The sequence below is a fragment of the Squalius cephalus genome, assembly GCF_949319135.1.
Source record: "Squalius cephalus genome assembly, chromosome: 18".
Taxonomy (NCBI): Eukaryota; Metazoa; Chordata; class Actinopteri; order Cypriniformes; family Leuciscidae; genus Squalius; species Squalius cephalus.
In genome coordinates, this window is record NC_137139.1 from 11,789,827 (window position 1) to 11,808,860 (window position 19,034).

The 19,034-nt window shown below is 37.1% G+C and overlaps 1 protein-coding gene across 1 annotated transcript; it reads right to left on the bottom strand.

Annotated features, from left to right (window-relative positions):
• Positions 1–4,710: 4,710 nt before the first annotated feature.
• csrp1a (cysteine and glycine-rich protein 1a) lies at positions 4,711–14,981 on the bottom strand. Its single transcript, XM_079848633.1, has 6 exons — positions 14,752–14,981; positions 9,017–9,126; positions 7,489–7,657; positions 6,768–6,897; positions 6,542–6,635; positions 4,711–5,262 (listed from the first exon to the last, which is right to left on the bottom strand). Exons 2-6 carry the CDS (start codon positions 9,123–9,125, stop codon positions 5,186–5,188), a joined length of 579 nt encoding a protein of 192 aa, XP_079704759.1. The 5' UTR covers position 9,126; positions 14,752–14,981; the 3' UTR covers positions 4,711–5,185.
• Between the last annotated feature and the right edge of the window lie 4,053 nt (positions 14,982–19,034).

The following is a 19,034-nucleotide window of genomic DNA, read 5'->3' on the forward strand; positions in this document are numbered from 1 at the left end:
TCATTGTACTTAAAAATTTAAAGCATCTAAATAAAAGTAACTAATACCAGGTAAAGGGCAAATCTTCACTCTTGTTCAAACGTCAAACTTAGGCCTATTCCATTGAATAACTGAGGCTAAATTTTCCCATTAGCTTTCAGTACACTTGCAATTTTTACACACTACCAAATCTCACCAAATCTTTGAATTGGACACAACCCTAACCTTTAAGGTCTGTTGAGATTTATTTATTTATTTATTTATTTATTTTTATGTTGGAATGTTACATGTGAGACCTAACTTTAACAACATGCCCTCCCAAGTAATTTAAATACTTTGCCTATAAGTACCTTCTACAGCACTGTAAAAAAAACAAAACAAAAAAACAGTCAAAAAGTTATGACAAATATGTGTTTTTACTTTACTTTAACTCATAAAAATAAGTTAAGCAATTTTCAGCTTTTTTTAAAAGTTATTCAAGATTCAACACATTTTTTTAAGTCAGTTTAAGGTAATTTAAGTTCAAATGACTTAAACATCCAAGTTGATTATATAATTAAAAAATGTAAGGCAGCAACTTTTTATTTAGTATTAGTATTTTGCTGTCATAGTTAAAACCATTTTTATTGTTTGGTGTTTTGTTTTGATTGTTTGATAAAATAAACCCATTATCAATTTAAGGGGACCCCAAAAAAACGACTCAAAACATAAATGGACAGATTAATCTTTATTTTGTGTCTCAGATTCTTCAGAACAGCTGGAAGGGAAACTCATCTGATGTTGTTGTCTTTACTGATACAACTCAAATGGAATGATGAACATCTTTGAAAGTCACTGTTGGTCATGAGAAATAGGCGCTTTTCTCATAGTTAAGATATTGCAGGACATCATTTTGCATTCTGTCCACTAGAGGACAATCTTTACTTCTTCATAACATTTAAAACCAAACTGGAAGGGTTCATGCCATGTTGTTTTAAAAAGGGTCATGACACACATTAAACATTTAGGTCTTCTTTTGGAATCAGTGTCATCGCTCTAAAATAATCATCTCATAATACAAAGATGTACTTTGTCTAAATAATTAAAGATTTATGTTGAGCATTCATACATTCACTGCTCATTTTTAGAACGAATGCACACCTACAGCAAGATTTGAACGTTATGAATGAAACCTGCATTAATTGTTTGTAAATATTTGCCTGTCTTTGTCTTTCACAGATGGAATGTGTGTAGGTGGTGCATGTTAATGCTAGGTTTGGCAGGGGCCCTTTTCCTTCCCTCAGTTCAACAGCCATTACACGCTGACAGCTTGAACACGAACAACATCACTCCCACACAACACTGTGAGTTTTTATTTGTAATGTTTGACAGCTTGAGCATATCCCAGTCATTAATTTCACTTAGCTTTATCAGGTGAAAAGTTGAACCAAGCAGGTGTACACTCTTAGAAAAAAAGAAAAGGTTCAATTGGGTTCAATTTTAAAGAACCCTTTATGCCAAAAAGGTTCAATGTAAGGACAAAAATCTTAAATGATCGCAAACTACTTTTTTATGTTTTTTTTTTATTTTTACATTTTTTAATTAATAAATTATGTTTATGACCTGTTTAATAAATAAAATTGAATCCATATACAAATTAATTTAAAAAATACACAATTTAAACTATATCCATTAAATGATCTTATGATGGGAACCACGTAAAGGTATATACAGCACCTGACAGAAACCTCTAGGATTCTGTATAGAACATTTTCTTCTAAGCATGAACTGTAGTGTGACGAAGCTTTCTCAGAAGCTCATTTTAACAATTTGCATTGCTTATTTTAACAACCTCTGCTTTTTAAATGATAATGAAATGTGTTTTTGTCTTACCTTGATTCATTATAGTAAGCCCGTTTTAAGTGTTTATATTATAGACCTGTTGGGATGGTGTTCATGGGAAATTGCAGCCTGATCTCACGGCAATTCGTACGAATTCTACGAGGTGGCTAATTCGTATGAATTCATACGACCTCATTCGTACGATTTTTGCTAAATCATACATATTTTACAAATTGCCCAATTCGTATGAATTCATACGAATTACCTACCCCTGACCCCGCCCCTAAACCTACCCATCACGTGGGTTTAGACAAATCGTACAAATTGAGTGAGGTCGTACGAATTAGCCACTTTTTTATCACTCGTACGAATTCGTACGAATTGGTCATGAGATAGCGTTGGAAATTGCGTACAGTACATCACTCGCCAGTGCTTGTCTCATCATATCTGTAATTAGAGAAAAGTTGCTCCGGCTACTTTGATGCGTTTCTGGTGTGGGAGTGGAGTGGTTAGTTGTCACTGAGAGTGAGAAAGGTTAACATGGATCCGCTAAATCACCCAACTTAAACAAGCTCCGAACAGAGGAGAGTCTGCTGAGAAAAAGAGAACGCGACAGAGATCGTAATAAATCATGAATCAACATTGCCGTGGCTTTTCAGAGATGATAAGAAATGAGGGATTTGAAATGTTGTAAAAGCAATGTGGAAGATGATGGTGTTTTTATTACTCAACAAGGTATTTTATTGAACAGATTACCATATGTAGCTCTCTAACAGAGTTCATTGTAAAGCATTATCTATTGTGAAGGCTCATTTCATTGTGGTTGTTGTAGCGCTGTGCTGGAATTATACCGTGTTTATTAATGGGTAAAGCTACAGTAACATCTTAGTCATCTAGTCACCTTTCCATCTAAACTGGTTTTATCCTTTAAGCCGAGTAGTGAATGTTTTATGAGCAGTATAACCATATTCATCCGCACAGTCACACAGAGCCAAAGCACAACCAAAACAATGTTCTTCCACAAAATGCATTCAGTTTTGTTTTTTTAACCGCTAGATGGCCAAAAGTTACAGTGTACCTTTAAATTTCTGTTCTAAAACTGTAAAAATGTTTCAGGTATATGGATGACATTTTAATACCTGAATATTTTGCACTTCATTTATATATATACTGATCCTGAACTTCATAATAATAATATAATGAATAATAATAATGTAGCAAATTATGTTCACATGATGTTCATTAAAATTGGCCTTTCCATGAACAATGGCTATATACACAGCTGTGTAACCTACACGAATCACCATCAGGATAGCACAGTATGACACAAAAATAATGCAATAAACATGTACGAAATATCATGAAATGTAACATAAAACTCCCTTTTGTGGGACAAAAATGAAAATAATGGCAAGCATAATTATTTAAATGGTATGTGTCATGGAGGGATGTCTGAGATTATAAATTGCATTGTATCTGGCATTCAGATATGACAGAAGTCAGGGTGACGTTCAGCAGATCCAATAACCAATTAAATGTTTATGACTATTTAAAGGATTATCAGGGACTTTCCAAAATGAAGCGACCTGACTTTAAGTGTCAGCTTGTACCTTTTTCAGTCACAGTGAAACTCAGTACGAGAGTGACTCATCGAGAGTACATTTCTGACATTGTAAAATGATTAGGTTAACCTAACCCTATTAAATGTAATTGAAATTATGTAATGTGGTTGCGTTCTACACACCTTACAAATTACCATTCGCATGCAACAAATGCAGAGAACCTTGATACATGTCGAATCAGCAGACAATGAGAGTTTTCAAAGAATAATTCATTTGACCAATTGAATGTTTGGTGAATGTTTAGTCAAAAGATGAGGACTCGTAAATGGTATGTATATTAAAGGGATTGGTCACTCTTCCGCCGAACTAGACTCGTACGCCCATTACCGGAAGCTGTGATTGTAATTTATAAAGTTATAAATATGGATATTTTTCCTTCAAAAACGCATTGCTTCACTTCAGAAAGGCCTTTATTAACCCACTGGAGCCGTATGTATTACTGTTATGGTGGAGGGATGCACTTTTTTGGGCTTAAAAACTCTACTCGCTCCCATTATAAAGTTTGGAATGTTTTTATATATAAAAATATTATGATTTTTTTTAATATATTACTCAGATTGTGTTTGGCTGAAAGAAGAGAGTAATATACACCTTGAATGGATTGATGGTGAGTAAATGATGGGGTAATTGTCATTTTTGGGTGAAGTAACCCTTTAATTACTATAGTTTTCAACATTGAAATAATCAGCAAATCATCATATTAGAATGATTTCTGAAGGATCATGTGACACTGAAGACTGTAATAATGATGCTGAAAATTCTGCTTTGATCACAGGAATAAATTACATTTTTAAATATATTACAATAGAAAACAGTTAGTTTAAATCGTAATAATATTTTACTGTTTTTTAAAAACCAATGATGTTTTTTCTTTTTTTCTTATGAGTGATACCATAAATAGTATCTAAATCATTTGCATTTTTCTCCATGTCCCAGATGTTGAAAGGTAAAACACTATTCTACAAAAAAGTACGGAAGCATGTAGGCATGATATTAAGAATAAGTTGTAAGAAATAACCTCTGCTAGAAATACACACCAAAACTAGCACTGCTTACTTGCAAGGCACGCTCATTTTTATAACTATTTTAAACATTTACTTTCACCAACCATTCAGTTTAATGGACACAAAGAAAAGACACAAAAATTGTGCATATTTTTATACTTTTACTTCGATTTCCGTGCAGAATACATATGTGGGATATTTTCCACTGACAATGAAATAAATTTAGTGCATCTTTAGCCAGGAAGTGCTTGTGAATCATTCATGCTTTGAGTAGAGCTGAAGGGAACATTCTTTACAGTGATTAAAGAAGCATGTGGTCAACTATAAACTGGATATGCAGATCCATTAGAGAACAGACAGTACATCTAAACAGAGTAATACTGACGTAACAGCACAGCTCAGGTTCCACTAAAACTCAAGTGATCATCTTAGGTGAGCGGATTAAGTGTTAATCCCATGTTCTGTTTACATACTTGACATTCCTCCAAGCATTTGGCAGTGTTCAAGAGTTAAGAAGAGATGTTTATGGGTTTAAGACAATGACATGATGTCTTGTGGAATGTGTTGAAGCTTGGAATGTGTCGTCTTGCTTAAGAATTAGACAGAAGCATCTGAACAATGGTTTCCTTCTCGACTGACGCCAGTTTCCTTTTTGAAGATACTAACATGCATTCACATGTAAATGAGCAGGAGGTGTTCAGCTGCATCTACAGATGCTCACAATGGGGAATGTATAGGAAAGGTTGTGGTGTAGGGAATCTATTGGGTGTGTGACAGCGCCCCAGCACCTTGACCATATCCAAAGCCTTTTGGTCCAAAGCTTTTGGCATAGCAACCTGTGTAGGGCACAAGACGAGGAAGTTAATATGACGCCATTACAATGGTAAAGATTTTTAATATGAGCGGTGTTCTCGCCACCATGATTCTAAGTGCTATTAGGGCAGAGTATTGACACAGATTTCACAAATCAATTAAATTTCACACTGTAAAAAAAAGTTGCCGCCATACATTTTTAAGTATAATCAATTAAATTAAACTGGCTTAAAAATGGAGTTGAATCTTGTACATCTTATAAAATAGTTGAAAATTGCTTAATTTTTTTTTATAAGTTAAAGTAATGTAAAAACATATGTTGTCATGACTTGATCATATCATTTTTTACAGTAAGCTCTTGATTTGATATGAATATGATTAGGATATATGTATCAGGTTCTTTGACATTTTTAATGCTGTAAACTATAAGGAAACCCTTTCAGATTGTACATTAATAATACAACAACACTAAATTACAAATCGAGTTGTATACAAACATTTAAATTGCACATAAGGTAGTTTTTGTGTCAACTTTTGATCAATTATTTCTACTCATGAGATTTATTCAGACAGGAGACATCACTCGCAGATTAAAATATATTGAAAATGTAATATACTGCATTTATTTATAAATGCTCCTCTCTAGAGTTAGTTTTTCTTGCTAACAATCAGATTTATGGACAATAACTGGCTTTCCTGAGGGAAATGTAACTGCTCGACAATGTTATGCTGTTTTTTGGATAAATCTGTGTTTGAAACACTGAGCAATTACATGAGACATTATATTTTTCAGTAAGTTCAACTGTATCGTTCAACATACCTTCTGATGTTTAATCATGTTTGTTTTGTGCTATAGTGGTAAAGAGGAAGAGACGATTCGTTTCGCTTGAACTGAGGCGGCAACAGTGGAAGCTCGCCAAAACTGCATTTATTGTTTGAATGATGTGATAAAACTCAAAGAATTTGAAAGCTGAGACTTTGTTTCATATCAAAAGTTACAAAGCTCGAAGCTTACTGCGATTTTTGAATGGGAGACACGCTACATATAATTTTTAATCAAGTTTTGTTTATGCATCACCTGAAAACATTATAGACTTCATCAATATCAGTTCTTTAAAATGAAGTTTCATTCAAATGTATTATACAATATTGTCAACCCAGCCCTTCTCACAATGTCATTGCTAACATTTTCTGAACGTTTTTTTAGTGCATTTTGCCTTTGCTAGGGTGTTCTGTGTGGTTTCTAGGTGGTTGCTTGGCAAGAACCACTAAAAAGAGACAGGATAACATTGGATACTTTGCCTTTGCAGAAGATTTCTCCATCCTTGTCAGCTAAAGTTGTGGATTCCAGCCCCTTTCCACATTTCGCACACCGGAAACAACCCTTGTGCCATGCCTGCAGAGGAAGGAAGACAACAGACGCTCAATGAAGACCACGTCCAAAGCTTACAGAACCATAAATTGTGGCTTATTTAATGTTGGTGCGCCAAAACTGCATTTTCTCCTGCAGTTTCTGCTTTCGTCTTACATTTCCTGCCCCTATGACTTTTTCAGCCGCGTAGACGGCCTTGCTACACCGTGGACAAACATCAGAGCTGCCAAACTTTTGAGCAAACTTGGATGTGTTGGGGTTATTGGTGGGCCGGTGCTCTTGAGGCCTGCATTCAAGAGACACAGAACACAAGAATCAGAGGATGAACAGTCACCAGATTGGCCACAGTTTGCTAGATTGCCAACACATCATGGAATGGTTCCCCACAAAATTTAAATTCCGTGATCACTATAACATTCCAAATCTGACTGACATTCATTGTCTTGTGGAACACAAAATAAGTTGTTTTGAAGAATGTTCATGCTGCTCTTTTCCATTCAATGAAAGTGGATGGGGACCAAGAGCTTTCAAGCTCCAAAAAGGGCAAAAAAGCTATAAAGATATTATAATATTATAAGTGGTCTTTACAACTTGTGTGCTATATTCCAAATCATTGAAAGAGCAGCTTGGATGCTATAAATTGATAATGCATTTATAGCAGAACATCCAAGCAGAGCATTCAAGACATATAAAGTAGTTGGTTGCTTTACCATATATATCAGTCAGACCCTTTCCATATACTGTATAGTGAGCGGTTCTTGGCCAGAATAAGCTAGAGTGTACAATCTGATAGTCAAAAGCTTGATCTTGCAAGACTAGAATAAAATATGAAGTGATATTGAAGAATCAAAACGCAAAGCAGGTGTATTTTTCTTACTCCTCGGCTTTAATGCCCAGCGACTCTCCTTTGTCCATGCTTAGAGTTCCTGCACCAGCGCCGTAGCCGTAGCCTTTGGGCCCGTATTTTTTGCCGTAACAGGCCTTGCAGTAGATCTCATTCTCATGGACGGCCACTGTAGTGCTGTCTAGATTTTTCCTGCACACCACTGAAATGAGAAGGATGAGTGAATTTGACAAAAAAAAAAAAAACATAGATAAAAGTGACCTTTAGCTTCAAGATGTCAACGACAGTAACCTGTTGCTTTGGGCAATATACTGTAGTAGATCAAGTGTGTTGAGTGGGAGGATATCATACTGATACATGATTGTTAGAAAGATATATATTATTTAGATGAGAAATTATGAATATGTGATGTTTTATATTATATATAAATATATAATATTCTTTCTTTCTTTCTTTCTTTCTTTCTTTCTTTCTTTCTTTTTCAATATATTGACAGAGTAGATCGATAAAGACTATAATACTGTGCTAGTTTTGTGAATTTTGCAATCCTCCAGCTTTATCTCTAAAACCTTGGCAGGGTCCTGTGTTTGAGTTTTTTATTAAAGGGGCTTTGATTTTCATCCTCCCCTGCCGACAGTCTGTCTGGAATGCAGATTCCTTTGAGGGCCCAATGCAGGGTAATATTATGCATCGTAAAGTGGCTTATAAAGACAAAACAGAAGAGGGCGCCAGAAAACAGCCTTTACTTCACATAGTAGTCTGAAACTGTTGGACAAATACTGCTCTTACCACCTGCCTGATTCACATACTATCCAGAATTAGAAGTAGTTTCACCCAAATCATAGTAGATGTCATATGTTTTAAATGTAATAAAAAAGTAAGTAATAATGAATTGTAAGGTAATGCATTTAGCTAGATGTTAAAGGGTTAGTTCACCCAAAAATGAAAATTCTGTCATTAATTACTCACCCTCATGTCTTTCCAAACCCGTAAGACCTTCGTTCATCTTCAGAACGAATATAGATCTTTTTGATGAAATCTGAGACAGCCTATGCAACTACCACTTTCAAGATCTTCATTTGTGTTCTGAAGATGAAAGAAAGTCTTACGGGTTTGGAATGACATGAGGGTGAGTAATTAATGACAGAATTTTCATTTTTAGGTGAACTAACCCTTCATTCTCCCTTGCAACAAGACAGTCTGTGATATCAAGGCAATTTTATGAGATGGATATGTTCCTATATTTGGTGTACTGCTTTTTCACACACAAAAGTACTTCTCCTTCAACAAAAAGCAAACATTTTATTGTGTAATACGTAAATTATGAAACAACTAAAGTGTGTCAGTTTGCTCTTTCAGTACAGTTTTCAAAGCATTCAGGCATAGATTTTTCATTTTAGCACAATGTGTTGTGCCTGCTATTGTACAAAAGATGATAATTATTAACAGACAAATTATGTATTAATAATGCCTTCGGTAAACATTGTTAAACATGCTGATCTACTGATACGGTGTGGACTCGAGTCATGGCACTGGACACAGGAAAAAGAACAGGACTTACTGCACAGGAAGCAGGATCTGTGGAAGCTCCGTCCTTCACACTGCACTTCCTCTGCAAAGTACACCGTTTTCTGGCAGCAGCCACATTTGTTTCCACCCCCAAGAGGCATCCTGAAACACACACACAGCAGAGTAGCTCACAACATGTGTCCTGAAATCACCTACTTTTGGGGACCTCCCAATGGTTCCCTCAATAAAATCAAAACACAGTAGGGTTTTAATTCAAATCCAGAAAATGCATTGTTATATATAAACACTTTTTGTTATATTGGTTGAAACTCTCTTCAAATCCTGATAACAATCAATAACAGTAGGGGTCAAAATATTGAAACATGTACATATATCTTCTATGGAAGTCACAGGATAAAAAAAAAGTTCTTCCAATCATTGCATTCAATGTCCTACCCTGCCTGCATTTCTATACCTCCACGCATCTGCTCGCGCAGACGTCATCAGCGCATTCCGTAGCACGCAAACAAACAGCAGTCGCCTTTTACAGTTCTTCCTGAACCACAACAACAAGCTTATGCTGCGTTCACACCATGTCATAACCATATTTACAAAATGGCAACCCATGATGTTCTAAAGGTCAGTGCTCTTTAAGTTGTTTATGTTCATTATTATTGTAATGTTACGTGCTTTGAGACATGAGGTAGTTTAACGCCATCCCTCGTGAGGCTTTGCAGAATCTGCTGTGTGATCATGTGGTTTGAGGGAGGCGTGGCTTTAGAGTCGCTCTGAAGGGAGGGTGGGATCTCATGCTTTCAAAGCTAAAAACAATTGAGGTCAATGAGAAGTCCTAAAGTTCTGTACACGACATATGTATGTAATTATAGTTGGAATTTAGCATTGAAAAAAAGATAACTTTGCATAAAAGTGATGTCAGACCACAAGAGAAATATTATGCCAAAAAAGGCATTGAGATTAGTAAGGTATGTAGGTCTGAAATCTGAAACAGGGTGGCTTTGATATACAAGCATATTTGGACTTTCAAAAGCACATACTTGTTGTGACTCCAGAGTACAGCTTGAACTTAACGAGAGAACGCAAAAGCATGATTCACAAATTTCCTCCATCTTATACTTATTTCCTTCACCATGCCCCTAATTGATAAGATCACAACACCCCCAGCTGAATAAACAGCTTGAGGGTCTTTCCAAATACCCATACTTGAGGTCTTTGCACTTGACCTCTTGTCTACCTACATGACGTATTTCCTGTATTTGGCCCAAGTGTTAAAGTAGGTGTGAAGACTGCAAGTGCGTGTAGAATTTTTGATTACCTGATGGGACACACTTGCAAAAATGCAAGTGTTTACAGAGCTTTATTCTAAAGAAGTTTAAAATAAGCTTCTAAATGTCTGGTTAGTAGTCCCTATGTAACAGAAAACACAATTTAAAATTGTGGTGCTTATAATTAAGTGATACAAATGCTATAGTTGTACAAAATACACACAGCCTTTGCACCAATAAAATGGCACTTTAACAATTTGTTTTACTACCAAAATAAATGCAATATCTAATTGATTTAATTTACAGTGGAATGTTTTTATTGTGATTTTGGGGCATGCGATTTCCCGAATCTAATGCATAATGGGATACGCTTAGCTCTGAATATTGCTCCGATGCGGTATTCAAGATAGTGTGCATTAAGGCCACTGCACTTTGGTATTTTTTAGACATGGGACAGTCTTGCGCACTTACTTCCTGTCACATGCACGTGCTCTCCAGTGGCCAAGAAAGCAAGTGTGGGTATTTGGAAAGGCCCTGAATATATTCGAGCTCATGTGGGCTGTAAGACTAGAAAAACTGGAAGAGAGGGCAACTCTCTGAGAGAACAAAGGAAATTAACATTTGAACTCACTCTTGTGCACCATTCGAGACGCAAGTCTCACCTCAGAATCATCCTAATCTACATCTCTTTCCCTCTTCCCACATTCCTTCTCTCTCAAGCTGAGATCACCAAAATTCACCCAAGAATCTATATGGTTTAATATGAATAATTATCATACAGTATTACACATGTTTGGTATCATTTGAAATGTCTCAGTGTGACTGGTACAAAGGTCTCAAATAAAACAAAAGGTAATAAAGTTTTTAAGAGTTTAGAGATAACTTGCACACAGAGGAGGGTGTGTCTTCCAACCAAATGGCATCCTGCTCCCAAAAGGTGTAAACTCTGAATGCAAATTCCCATTGTTAGCAAATGTTTCCATGTGAAAGGAGTTTCTGTCTTGGTCTGGGTATGTAATGAATTGCAACAAGAGGCTCGGGGCGATTCTGTATCTCAGATCAACCCATAATGTTGAAGCATACCTCTACTGAAGTAAACATTAAGTTAAATTCAAGTGAATGCAATTCCATGGGGGCTATACCAAAGTATCTTTGATTGTGTAAATGTGAATGTGACCGATCTCAGGTATATAGCAATTACCTCTGTTTGATGATCAAAACTGATGGGCTTGTGAATGTGAGACCCGCGTTAAACAGAAGACGTGAGGACCTCTGAGCGACATAGTTTCCTAATCTGAACAGGTGAAATATAATTAAAGAGTTAAAAAGAATAATCAAACATTCGCTCACTTTTAATGATGCTCAGATATCATTAAAACCTTTTTCATTGATGGAGGTAATATGAGAAAATGTATTTCATTTAATCTTGCTGTGTTGCGTAAAAGGAAAGACAGTAACGCACAGAGACCTTCACCTTTCTTAGCGGAAACCCCCATTTGGACCGATAAACGGGCTTACAGAGGGAATGAAATGCAATTCCGCTGATTGGTCAATTAAAGATTGAACCTTGCCTTCATCAGTTCTTCCTCAGTCCCAACAGAATAAAAGCCATCCGCTGCTACGGTTCTTAAAGCTTTTATTGCAACTCTTTCTTATCAAACAACCAGACTAACAAAACAAACCGCACAGAAGCAGATCCTACAAGGCTTTCTTCTGTGTAGGCATAAACTAATGTTTCACGTGTAGGTTGCTGAATTGATCTCATAAGTGTTAATTTACTTCACATCTGCACCCACAACTACCCTGTTGCCTACATCTTTGGCACACTGCCCGTTTTATTTATCTGTCAACTATCAAAATCTGAGCAGAGTGGATGCATTTAGGCTACATTCTAGTGAAGACATTCTACATTGTTTCTGTTTGAATTAAGATTATTTTTCTTACCCCATGGACAGATAATTTTGCTTGTTTTAAGCAAAAACTCACTTAATTTTGATTAATTCCCCCGGAAAACAAGACATAACATCTTATCTAAGTTTACTTATCTAGGGAATGCATCTTGATTTAAGAATTTTTTGATATTTGGACTGGAAACCAGACAAAAATACTAAGTAAGAAAAGCATTTTTTGCAGTGTATTGAATTAAGTGTAAATACGCAGCAGTCATAACTTTTATTCAGAGCCTGCGTTGAGACAGTGACACAAAACAAAACAAAACAATACAAGTGTCATTTTGCTAACAATATGCCTTTACATTGACAGTGAATCATGTGCCTCTGATCTTCTGTAATTGCTGGAAAATGTCTCATTGATTTTGTCCATAAAAGGGCTTGTTGGTTTTAATCGAGACATTCCTGCATAGTTCTGATGTCTCCAGTCTAAACAGTAACTCTGGCCCCTGACTGCAAACATGTTGGGTTGTCATGGATGTGAGGAAATGACACACAGCCACACATGCAGATAACGTTCTCTAGTATAGTAATACAGAGACTGAATGCTCTCGTATGGCCATTTCCTTCCTATTGCAAAGGTCATATAAAGTCTGATAAAGTGGCCAGACAATAAACAAAGCCAGACTCAAGGACGTTTGACAGTATTATGATAACACTGTGAAATTGTTTTAGGCAGTGGTCTAGTTGAATCGGATTTAATCTACTTCACACTTCCTTTGATATCAGAATTCTCAGAGTTTTCTGGATGCCTACAATTTAATCCGCACTGTGCTGTATTAGTTTCATTTACATATGGGGAAAGCCAAGGGCGTATGTCTCCAAGCTCGCCCACAAAAGCCATGAACCCAGATAAGGTCTAAACTCCAACCAACCAAAGAAACAGAAACATTTTACAAAAACACACAACTATTCTAAGAATAGGGCCATAAGTGGTTGGTGAACTAACTCAGGATAAAGATAGGAGATGCGCTTCCCCTTTCGAAACATATTTAAATTTCCTTAAAATAGTTTCAGTTACGTGTCACCGCAAAACGTACACATCCCAGCATAAACGCTCCTGATAAATTATTTGTTATCATTGCATCTATGTTCACAAACCACTGTTAATTTTAACAGAAAAGCAAGCATACTGTTTGTGGGATTTGGCATGGTAGAAAGCATGCAAAGAAGGCTTCCTTTATAATCATTGAAAAGCAGCCACTCATCTTAGATAATTGCGATCTCACAAAGTTCTATTACAATAAATGAAGCGGACTGCACAATGAATCCCTTATTTACATTTCATGCAGCATGCAGAACTCAGAATCCACTTATCGCTCAAAACACCAGTTTTTGTTCATTGCTAACTTAAACACCTCTGATTGGCCATTGCATGCAAGTAATCAACAGATATGTTTGTAATTGGCTATATTGCTCAACGCTTTAAAATGTGTTGCAATTAGAAACGTTTGGCGTTCTCCAGAGTGCAAACACAGATACGCACTGGATCAATTGCCAAATATGTTTTGCCAATGTGCTATTATTACAGAGACAACTGATCCTAGACCAGCAGTTCTAAAATCTAAATTGAGTTACATGTAAAATGGTCTTGTTTCCCCATGCCCTAACCCTCACATTGTGTTCCAGTTATTTTGACCCAAAGAGTATTTTCTTTTCCCTGAAAATGGTAGTTAATGTTATCACATTGGAATAAAACTTACTTACTTTCTCACACTAACAAGTATGCTCCAAAATGACCTGCCTAAAACAGATTGCTTATAAATCTTTCATTATGCTATCTATGTTATTGTATTGGATTCAGACTTTTTATTATTTACTTTTTTTTTTTTTCAATTAGCAGGTTTTGTTTTTCTTTTTGTAACGGATTGATCGTAGGCCTCATTGTTCTGAGCTTATGCAATTCAGTTTTTTGTGGGGAAAAAGCTTGAGTGAACTTTTTAAAATGGCATAAGCTCAGATCAATGAGGCCTACGGTCAATCAGTTACCAAAAGAAATACATAACCAGTGCTAACTGAAAGAAAACAAGTTGACAAAAATATTGAATCCCATATTAGGTGATAATATGGCATAATGTGAGATTTACCATCAGTTTAAAAGATCAAGAACACCAAATTAGGTAAAGGATTTTCAACATAGCACAACGGTTTTAAATGAAAGCTCAGTTAAAAGTCTAGGTCTTCTTTTTGAGAATCTTGGTCAAATTGTTCCTTCTCAGACTGAATGATTTTTAGAGTACAGTTATTCTAGAAAACAAGACAAGACAAGTCACATTCCTGATTTCAGATTAGTAGTAGTTTGTAACTGTGAAAGAGAAGAATTAGACTTACTGTATAAGTAAAGGTTCACAAAAGTTACATCTTCTCTGCCAGGAATTTTGTCAACTCAACAAAACCGAACAGTTCAGATGAGGTAGAAAGAATTTAAAGAATTCCTTGAAACCAAAACCTCAAAAAGCCTCATGAGCTGCACACAAGTTTGCAGAGCCATTGCACAAGAGAAGCGGAAAAAGCATGTAGGGGACAAAAAAAATACACTGTGAAGAGCTTCTTACCTGAAGTGATCGTTGGTAGGTATGTGGATATGGACAGAAAATCTACAGTCAAAGTCCAACAGACTGTGGGAATGAGAACAGCTTCTTCTGTCCTCCTAACACATGCAGTGGTGGAGGGTCTGTGTCAAACTTTAGTGCAGGAGCTCAGGGTGTGGCAAACAGTGAGGGAAGTGAGTCTAAACTATGAGCTGTGGTGAGATGTTAAAGGAACAGCACTACCTCACGACCCTGCTGTGTTTTTGCTCTCTGACGCCCCCTCTGTGGCTGACAGACATTATTCATCCTAAAAACGACCTGTTACACACTGGCGCTCTGAGACAGGAGAAAAAATGTCAATAAAATGTAAAAAAAGTATGATTTATTTGTTATAGGTTTATTGTGGTTGCTCTTTCATATCTCAGACTTGAGGTGGAATTATTAAATGGGACCTATTATGCCCCTTTTTACAAGATGTAATAAGTCTCAGTCTCAGCTCTCCCCAGAATGTGTCTGTGAAGTTTCAGCTCAAAATACCCCCTAGATGTATTATACCATTTTGTAAATGCCCATTTTTGAGTTAAAGCAAAACGAATGTTGTTTTTGTGCATGTATCTTTAAATGCAAATGAGCTGCTGCTCCCCGTCCCCCTATCCAGAGTAGTGATGTGGCTTTTACAGCTCGTACTTCGGATACTCTGTCAAAAATGAACAAAACATCTCACGTGAGATTGCAGTTCTTCGTTGCTGAAAGTTATTATTTGCATATGTTTTAAAGGGTTAGCTCACCCAAAAATGAAAATTCTGTCAGTAATTACTCACCCTCATGTTGTTCCAACCCCGTAAGACCTTCATTCATCTTCGGAACACAAATTAAGATATTTTTGATTAAATCGAGTGCTGGATCACTCCTCCATAGGCTTCTAAGTGATTGAAACTTGCTGGCCCAGAAAAGTTATTAAAGAGATCGTTAATATAGTCCAAGTGACTCCAGTGGCTCAATCTTAAGTTTATCAAGCGACGAGAATACTTTTTGTGCGCAAAAACAAACAAAAATAACGACTTTATTCCACTATTCATTTCCTTCTCTCTGAGCCTCGAGTTGGTTCACGTAATGTTTTTGCATAGCGCGTCTGTGTTGCACGTCATCACGCATCACACACATGACAAGCGTCGGCCAATAGTGAGCCTACGTGGTGACGTGCAACACAGACGCGCTACGCAAAAACACTACGTTAACTCACTCGAGGCCCAGAGAGAAGGAAATGAAAAGTGGAATAAAGTCGTTGTTTTTGTTTGTTTTTGCGCACAAAAAGTATTCTCGTCGCTTGATAAACTTAAGATCGAGCCACTGGAGTCACTTGGACTATATTAACGATCTCTTTAATAACTTTTCTGGGCCAGCAAGTTTCAATCACTTAGAAGCCTATGAAGGAGTGAGCCAGCTCTCAGATTTAATCAAAAATATCTTAATTTGTGTTCCGAAGATGAATGAAGGTCTTACGGGGTTGGAACAACATGAGGGTGAGTAATTACTGACAGAATTTTCCTTTTTGGGTGAACTAACCCTTTAAAGCCATGTCAGTTTAAACTTTTGTTCCCTTTCAAAAGCTACTCTCAATGCTGCGCTTGATTTCGGATGATGACCCACATGATTTTTATATTCAGTGTCTGGGGGAAAAGCACGCTGTGGCAGCCCTCGACGACGCAGAATATGAGCCATGCGAGTCATTTCCCATCAAAGTTCCAGACTCACCTTTGATAAGGAAGAGCAAGCCTGCCCGCCTGCGAAGTCATGGAACAAACCGTATTCCTCTCGCGTCTTCAACGTCAGTATATTCAACTATCGTTGCTGCGAAGGCACAGGGTTATACGATGATGCCCCAGGTTGAAGTGATGCTCACGGGCTATCTCTCCTCTGGCAGGTGAATGTGGGAGCAGATTCACCCACAGGGTTTGGACGCTCCATCCCGATTGGGTCAGTCAGATCTGGAAAAGATTTTACGAAAACAGAGGTGGACATCTTCGCTTCACAGGAAATTACTTTTTAAAATTAAAGCTGCAAGCAGCATTTATCGGGGTTCAAGCATTTAAGGCCTTTAAGCACATAAGCATTTAAGACATTAAGTTTTATTTAGAAAGCTTTTAACCACTGAAATAATAGATGGAAAAGTCCATTTACAGCCAATACAGGCAATTTACCATAGGAAATATATGGTTTTCAAACCTTTTTAACAGTTATAGCGCCACCTATGGTCCGATCAACATGAAATTTGGCATGCTTGTTTAGAATATTATGGCACATATGCTCACCAATTTTCGTGAAGTTCTGAGTTTTCGTTTAGGATTTATAAGCTTTTGAGTGCATTTTGCCACGCCCATTTTCTTTATGACCCAATTATAGCCATACGAAAAATTCAAAAGTTCAACTTTTTTTCGATAATTATTGATCTAGAGCGTCCAGAGAATTGTCCTAGACTGGTCTGGTTCCGATCGGGCGAAAAACCAGGGACTAGTTCGCAAAAGTAGGTTTTTAACATATTCGTAAATAATTAATGAACGATTTGATTGACAGCTATGGTTCTTGAGGCAATGTTGTTCAGCATGAGCAGATCTATCAAATGATATGCATTTTGTGACAATAAGTGTAACACCACGTGATTACAGAGCCGTAAAACTCGTTAGCGCCAACTAGTGGCCGATTTCTTTCACAATTCTTACAGACCTCTAGGGCTATGAGTTGAACATGCCCATCGAGTTTCGTTCCGATCGGCCTCCGTTAACCTTGTCTAATAGGTGCTCAAATTTCATTGGCCGATGGCGGCCATGTTTTTTGAGATACACCAATGTCCTCATAGACATACATGACACCTTGGGCCAAGACACTGCATACCAATTTTCAAGTCAATCGGACTAACGGTCAGGTGGTTAAAGCCTGTTTTATGTTTTTTTCAAGTTATAGCGCCACCATGTGGCCAATCGCCGCGATTTTTTTACTGTGACCTCAGATTGACCTCTTACACATGTGTACCGAGTTTGGTGAAGATACCTCATTTACTTCTGGAGTTAATGCCATTTTAGTAAAATAGGCCCCTCCCACAACGTACGTTTTGGCGCCCCTTAGCGTCCGTGAATCGAAATTTCAACTTTTTTTCGATAATTATTGATATTCAGACTCCAGAGAACATTTCTGTACTGGTTTGGTTCCGATCGGGCGAAAAACCTAGGACTAGTTCGCAAAAGTAGGTTTTTGGCAAAATTCAAAATGGCGGAAAATCTATCATGGCGGAAATGAAATCGGAGATATACGTTTTGTTCATCAGGCATCCAGCTTCCCAATGATATAAGACACTTGAGTCTACGACATACGGTCTAGGAGTTCTGAGCAGTTTCGCGCTTTTGGTTGCTGTAGCGCCACCTATGGGCCGATTTGGCTAAGTCCGTGTATCTGAGTAGCGAGCAATACTACTACCATTTGACCAAGTATCACGTCTCTAGGCCTTACGGTTTTGGCTGCACGATGCGTTTTAGGGAAGAATAATAATAATAATTAAAGCTGCAAGCAGCATTTATCGGGGTTCAAGCATTTAAGGCCTTTAAGGCATTTAAGCATTCAAGACATTAAGATTTATTTAGAAAGCTTTTAACCACTGAAATAATAGATTGAAAAGTCCATTTACAGCCAATACAGGCAATTTACCATTGCTTTTTAACAGTTATAGCGCCAACTATCATCCGATCTACATACAATTTTGCATGCTTATGTAGAATGTTATGGCACATATGCTCACCAATTTTCGTGATGTTCTGAGTTTTTGTTTAGGATTTATAGGCTTTTGTTTGCATTTTGCCACGCCCATTTTCTTTATGACCCAATTATACCCATGCGAAAAATGCAAAAGTTCAACTTTTTTTGATAATTATTGATCTAAAGAGTCCAGAGAATTGTCCTAGACTCGTTTGGTTCCGATCGGGCAAAAAACCAGGGACTAGTTCGCAAAAGTAGGTTTTTAACATATTCGTGAATAATTAATAAACTGTTTGATTGACAGCAATGGTTCTAGAGGCAAAGTTGTTCAGCATGAGCAGGTCTATCAAATGATATGCATTTTGTGATGATAAGTGTAACACCACGTGATTACAGAGCCATAAAACTCGTTAGCGCCAACTAGTGGCCGATTTCTTTCAAAATTCTTACAGACCTCTAGGGCCATGAGTCGAACATGCCCACCGAGTTTTGTTCCGATCGGCCTCCGTTAACCTTGTCTAATAGGTGCTCAAACTTCATTGGCCGATGGCGGCCATGTT

What these genes read in the sequence shown, in the direction of transcription:
- csrp1a (XM_079848633.1), bottom strand. Translation starts at nt 9,125, where the DNA reads ATGCCTCTTGGGGGTGGAAACAAATGTGGCTGCTGCCAGAAAACGGTG. An exon ending in CAGATCCTGCTTCCTGTGCA is followed by an intron (nt 7,658 to 9,016) that starts GTAAGTCCTGTT and finishes TTCTCATTTCAG; the next exon opens with TGGTGTGCAGGAAAAATCTA. An exon ending in AAGTCATAGGGGCAGGAAAT is followed by an intron (nt 6,636 to 6,767) that starts GTAAGACGAAAG and finishes CTTCCTCTGCAG; the next exon opens with GCATGGCACAAGGGTTGTTT.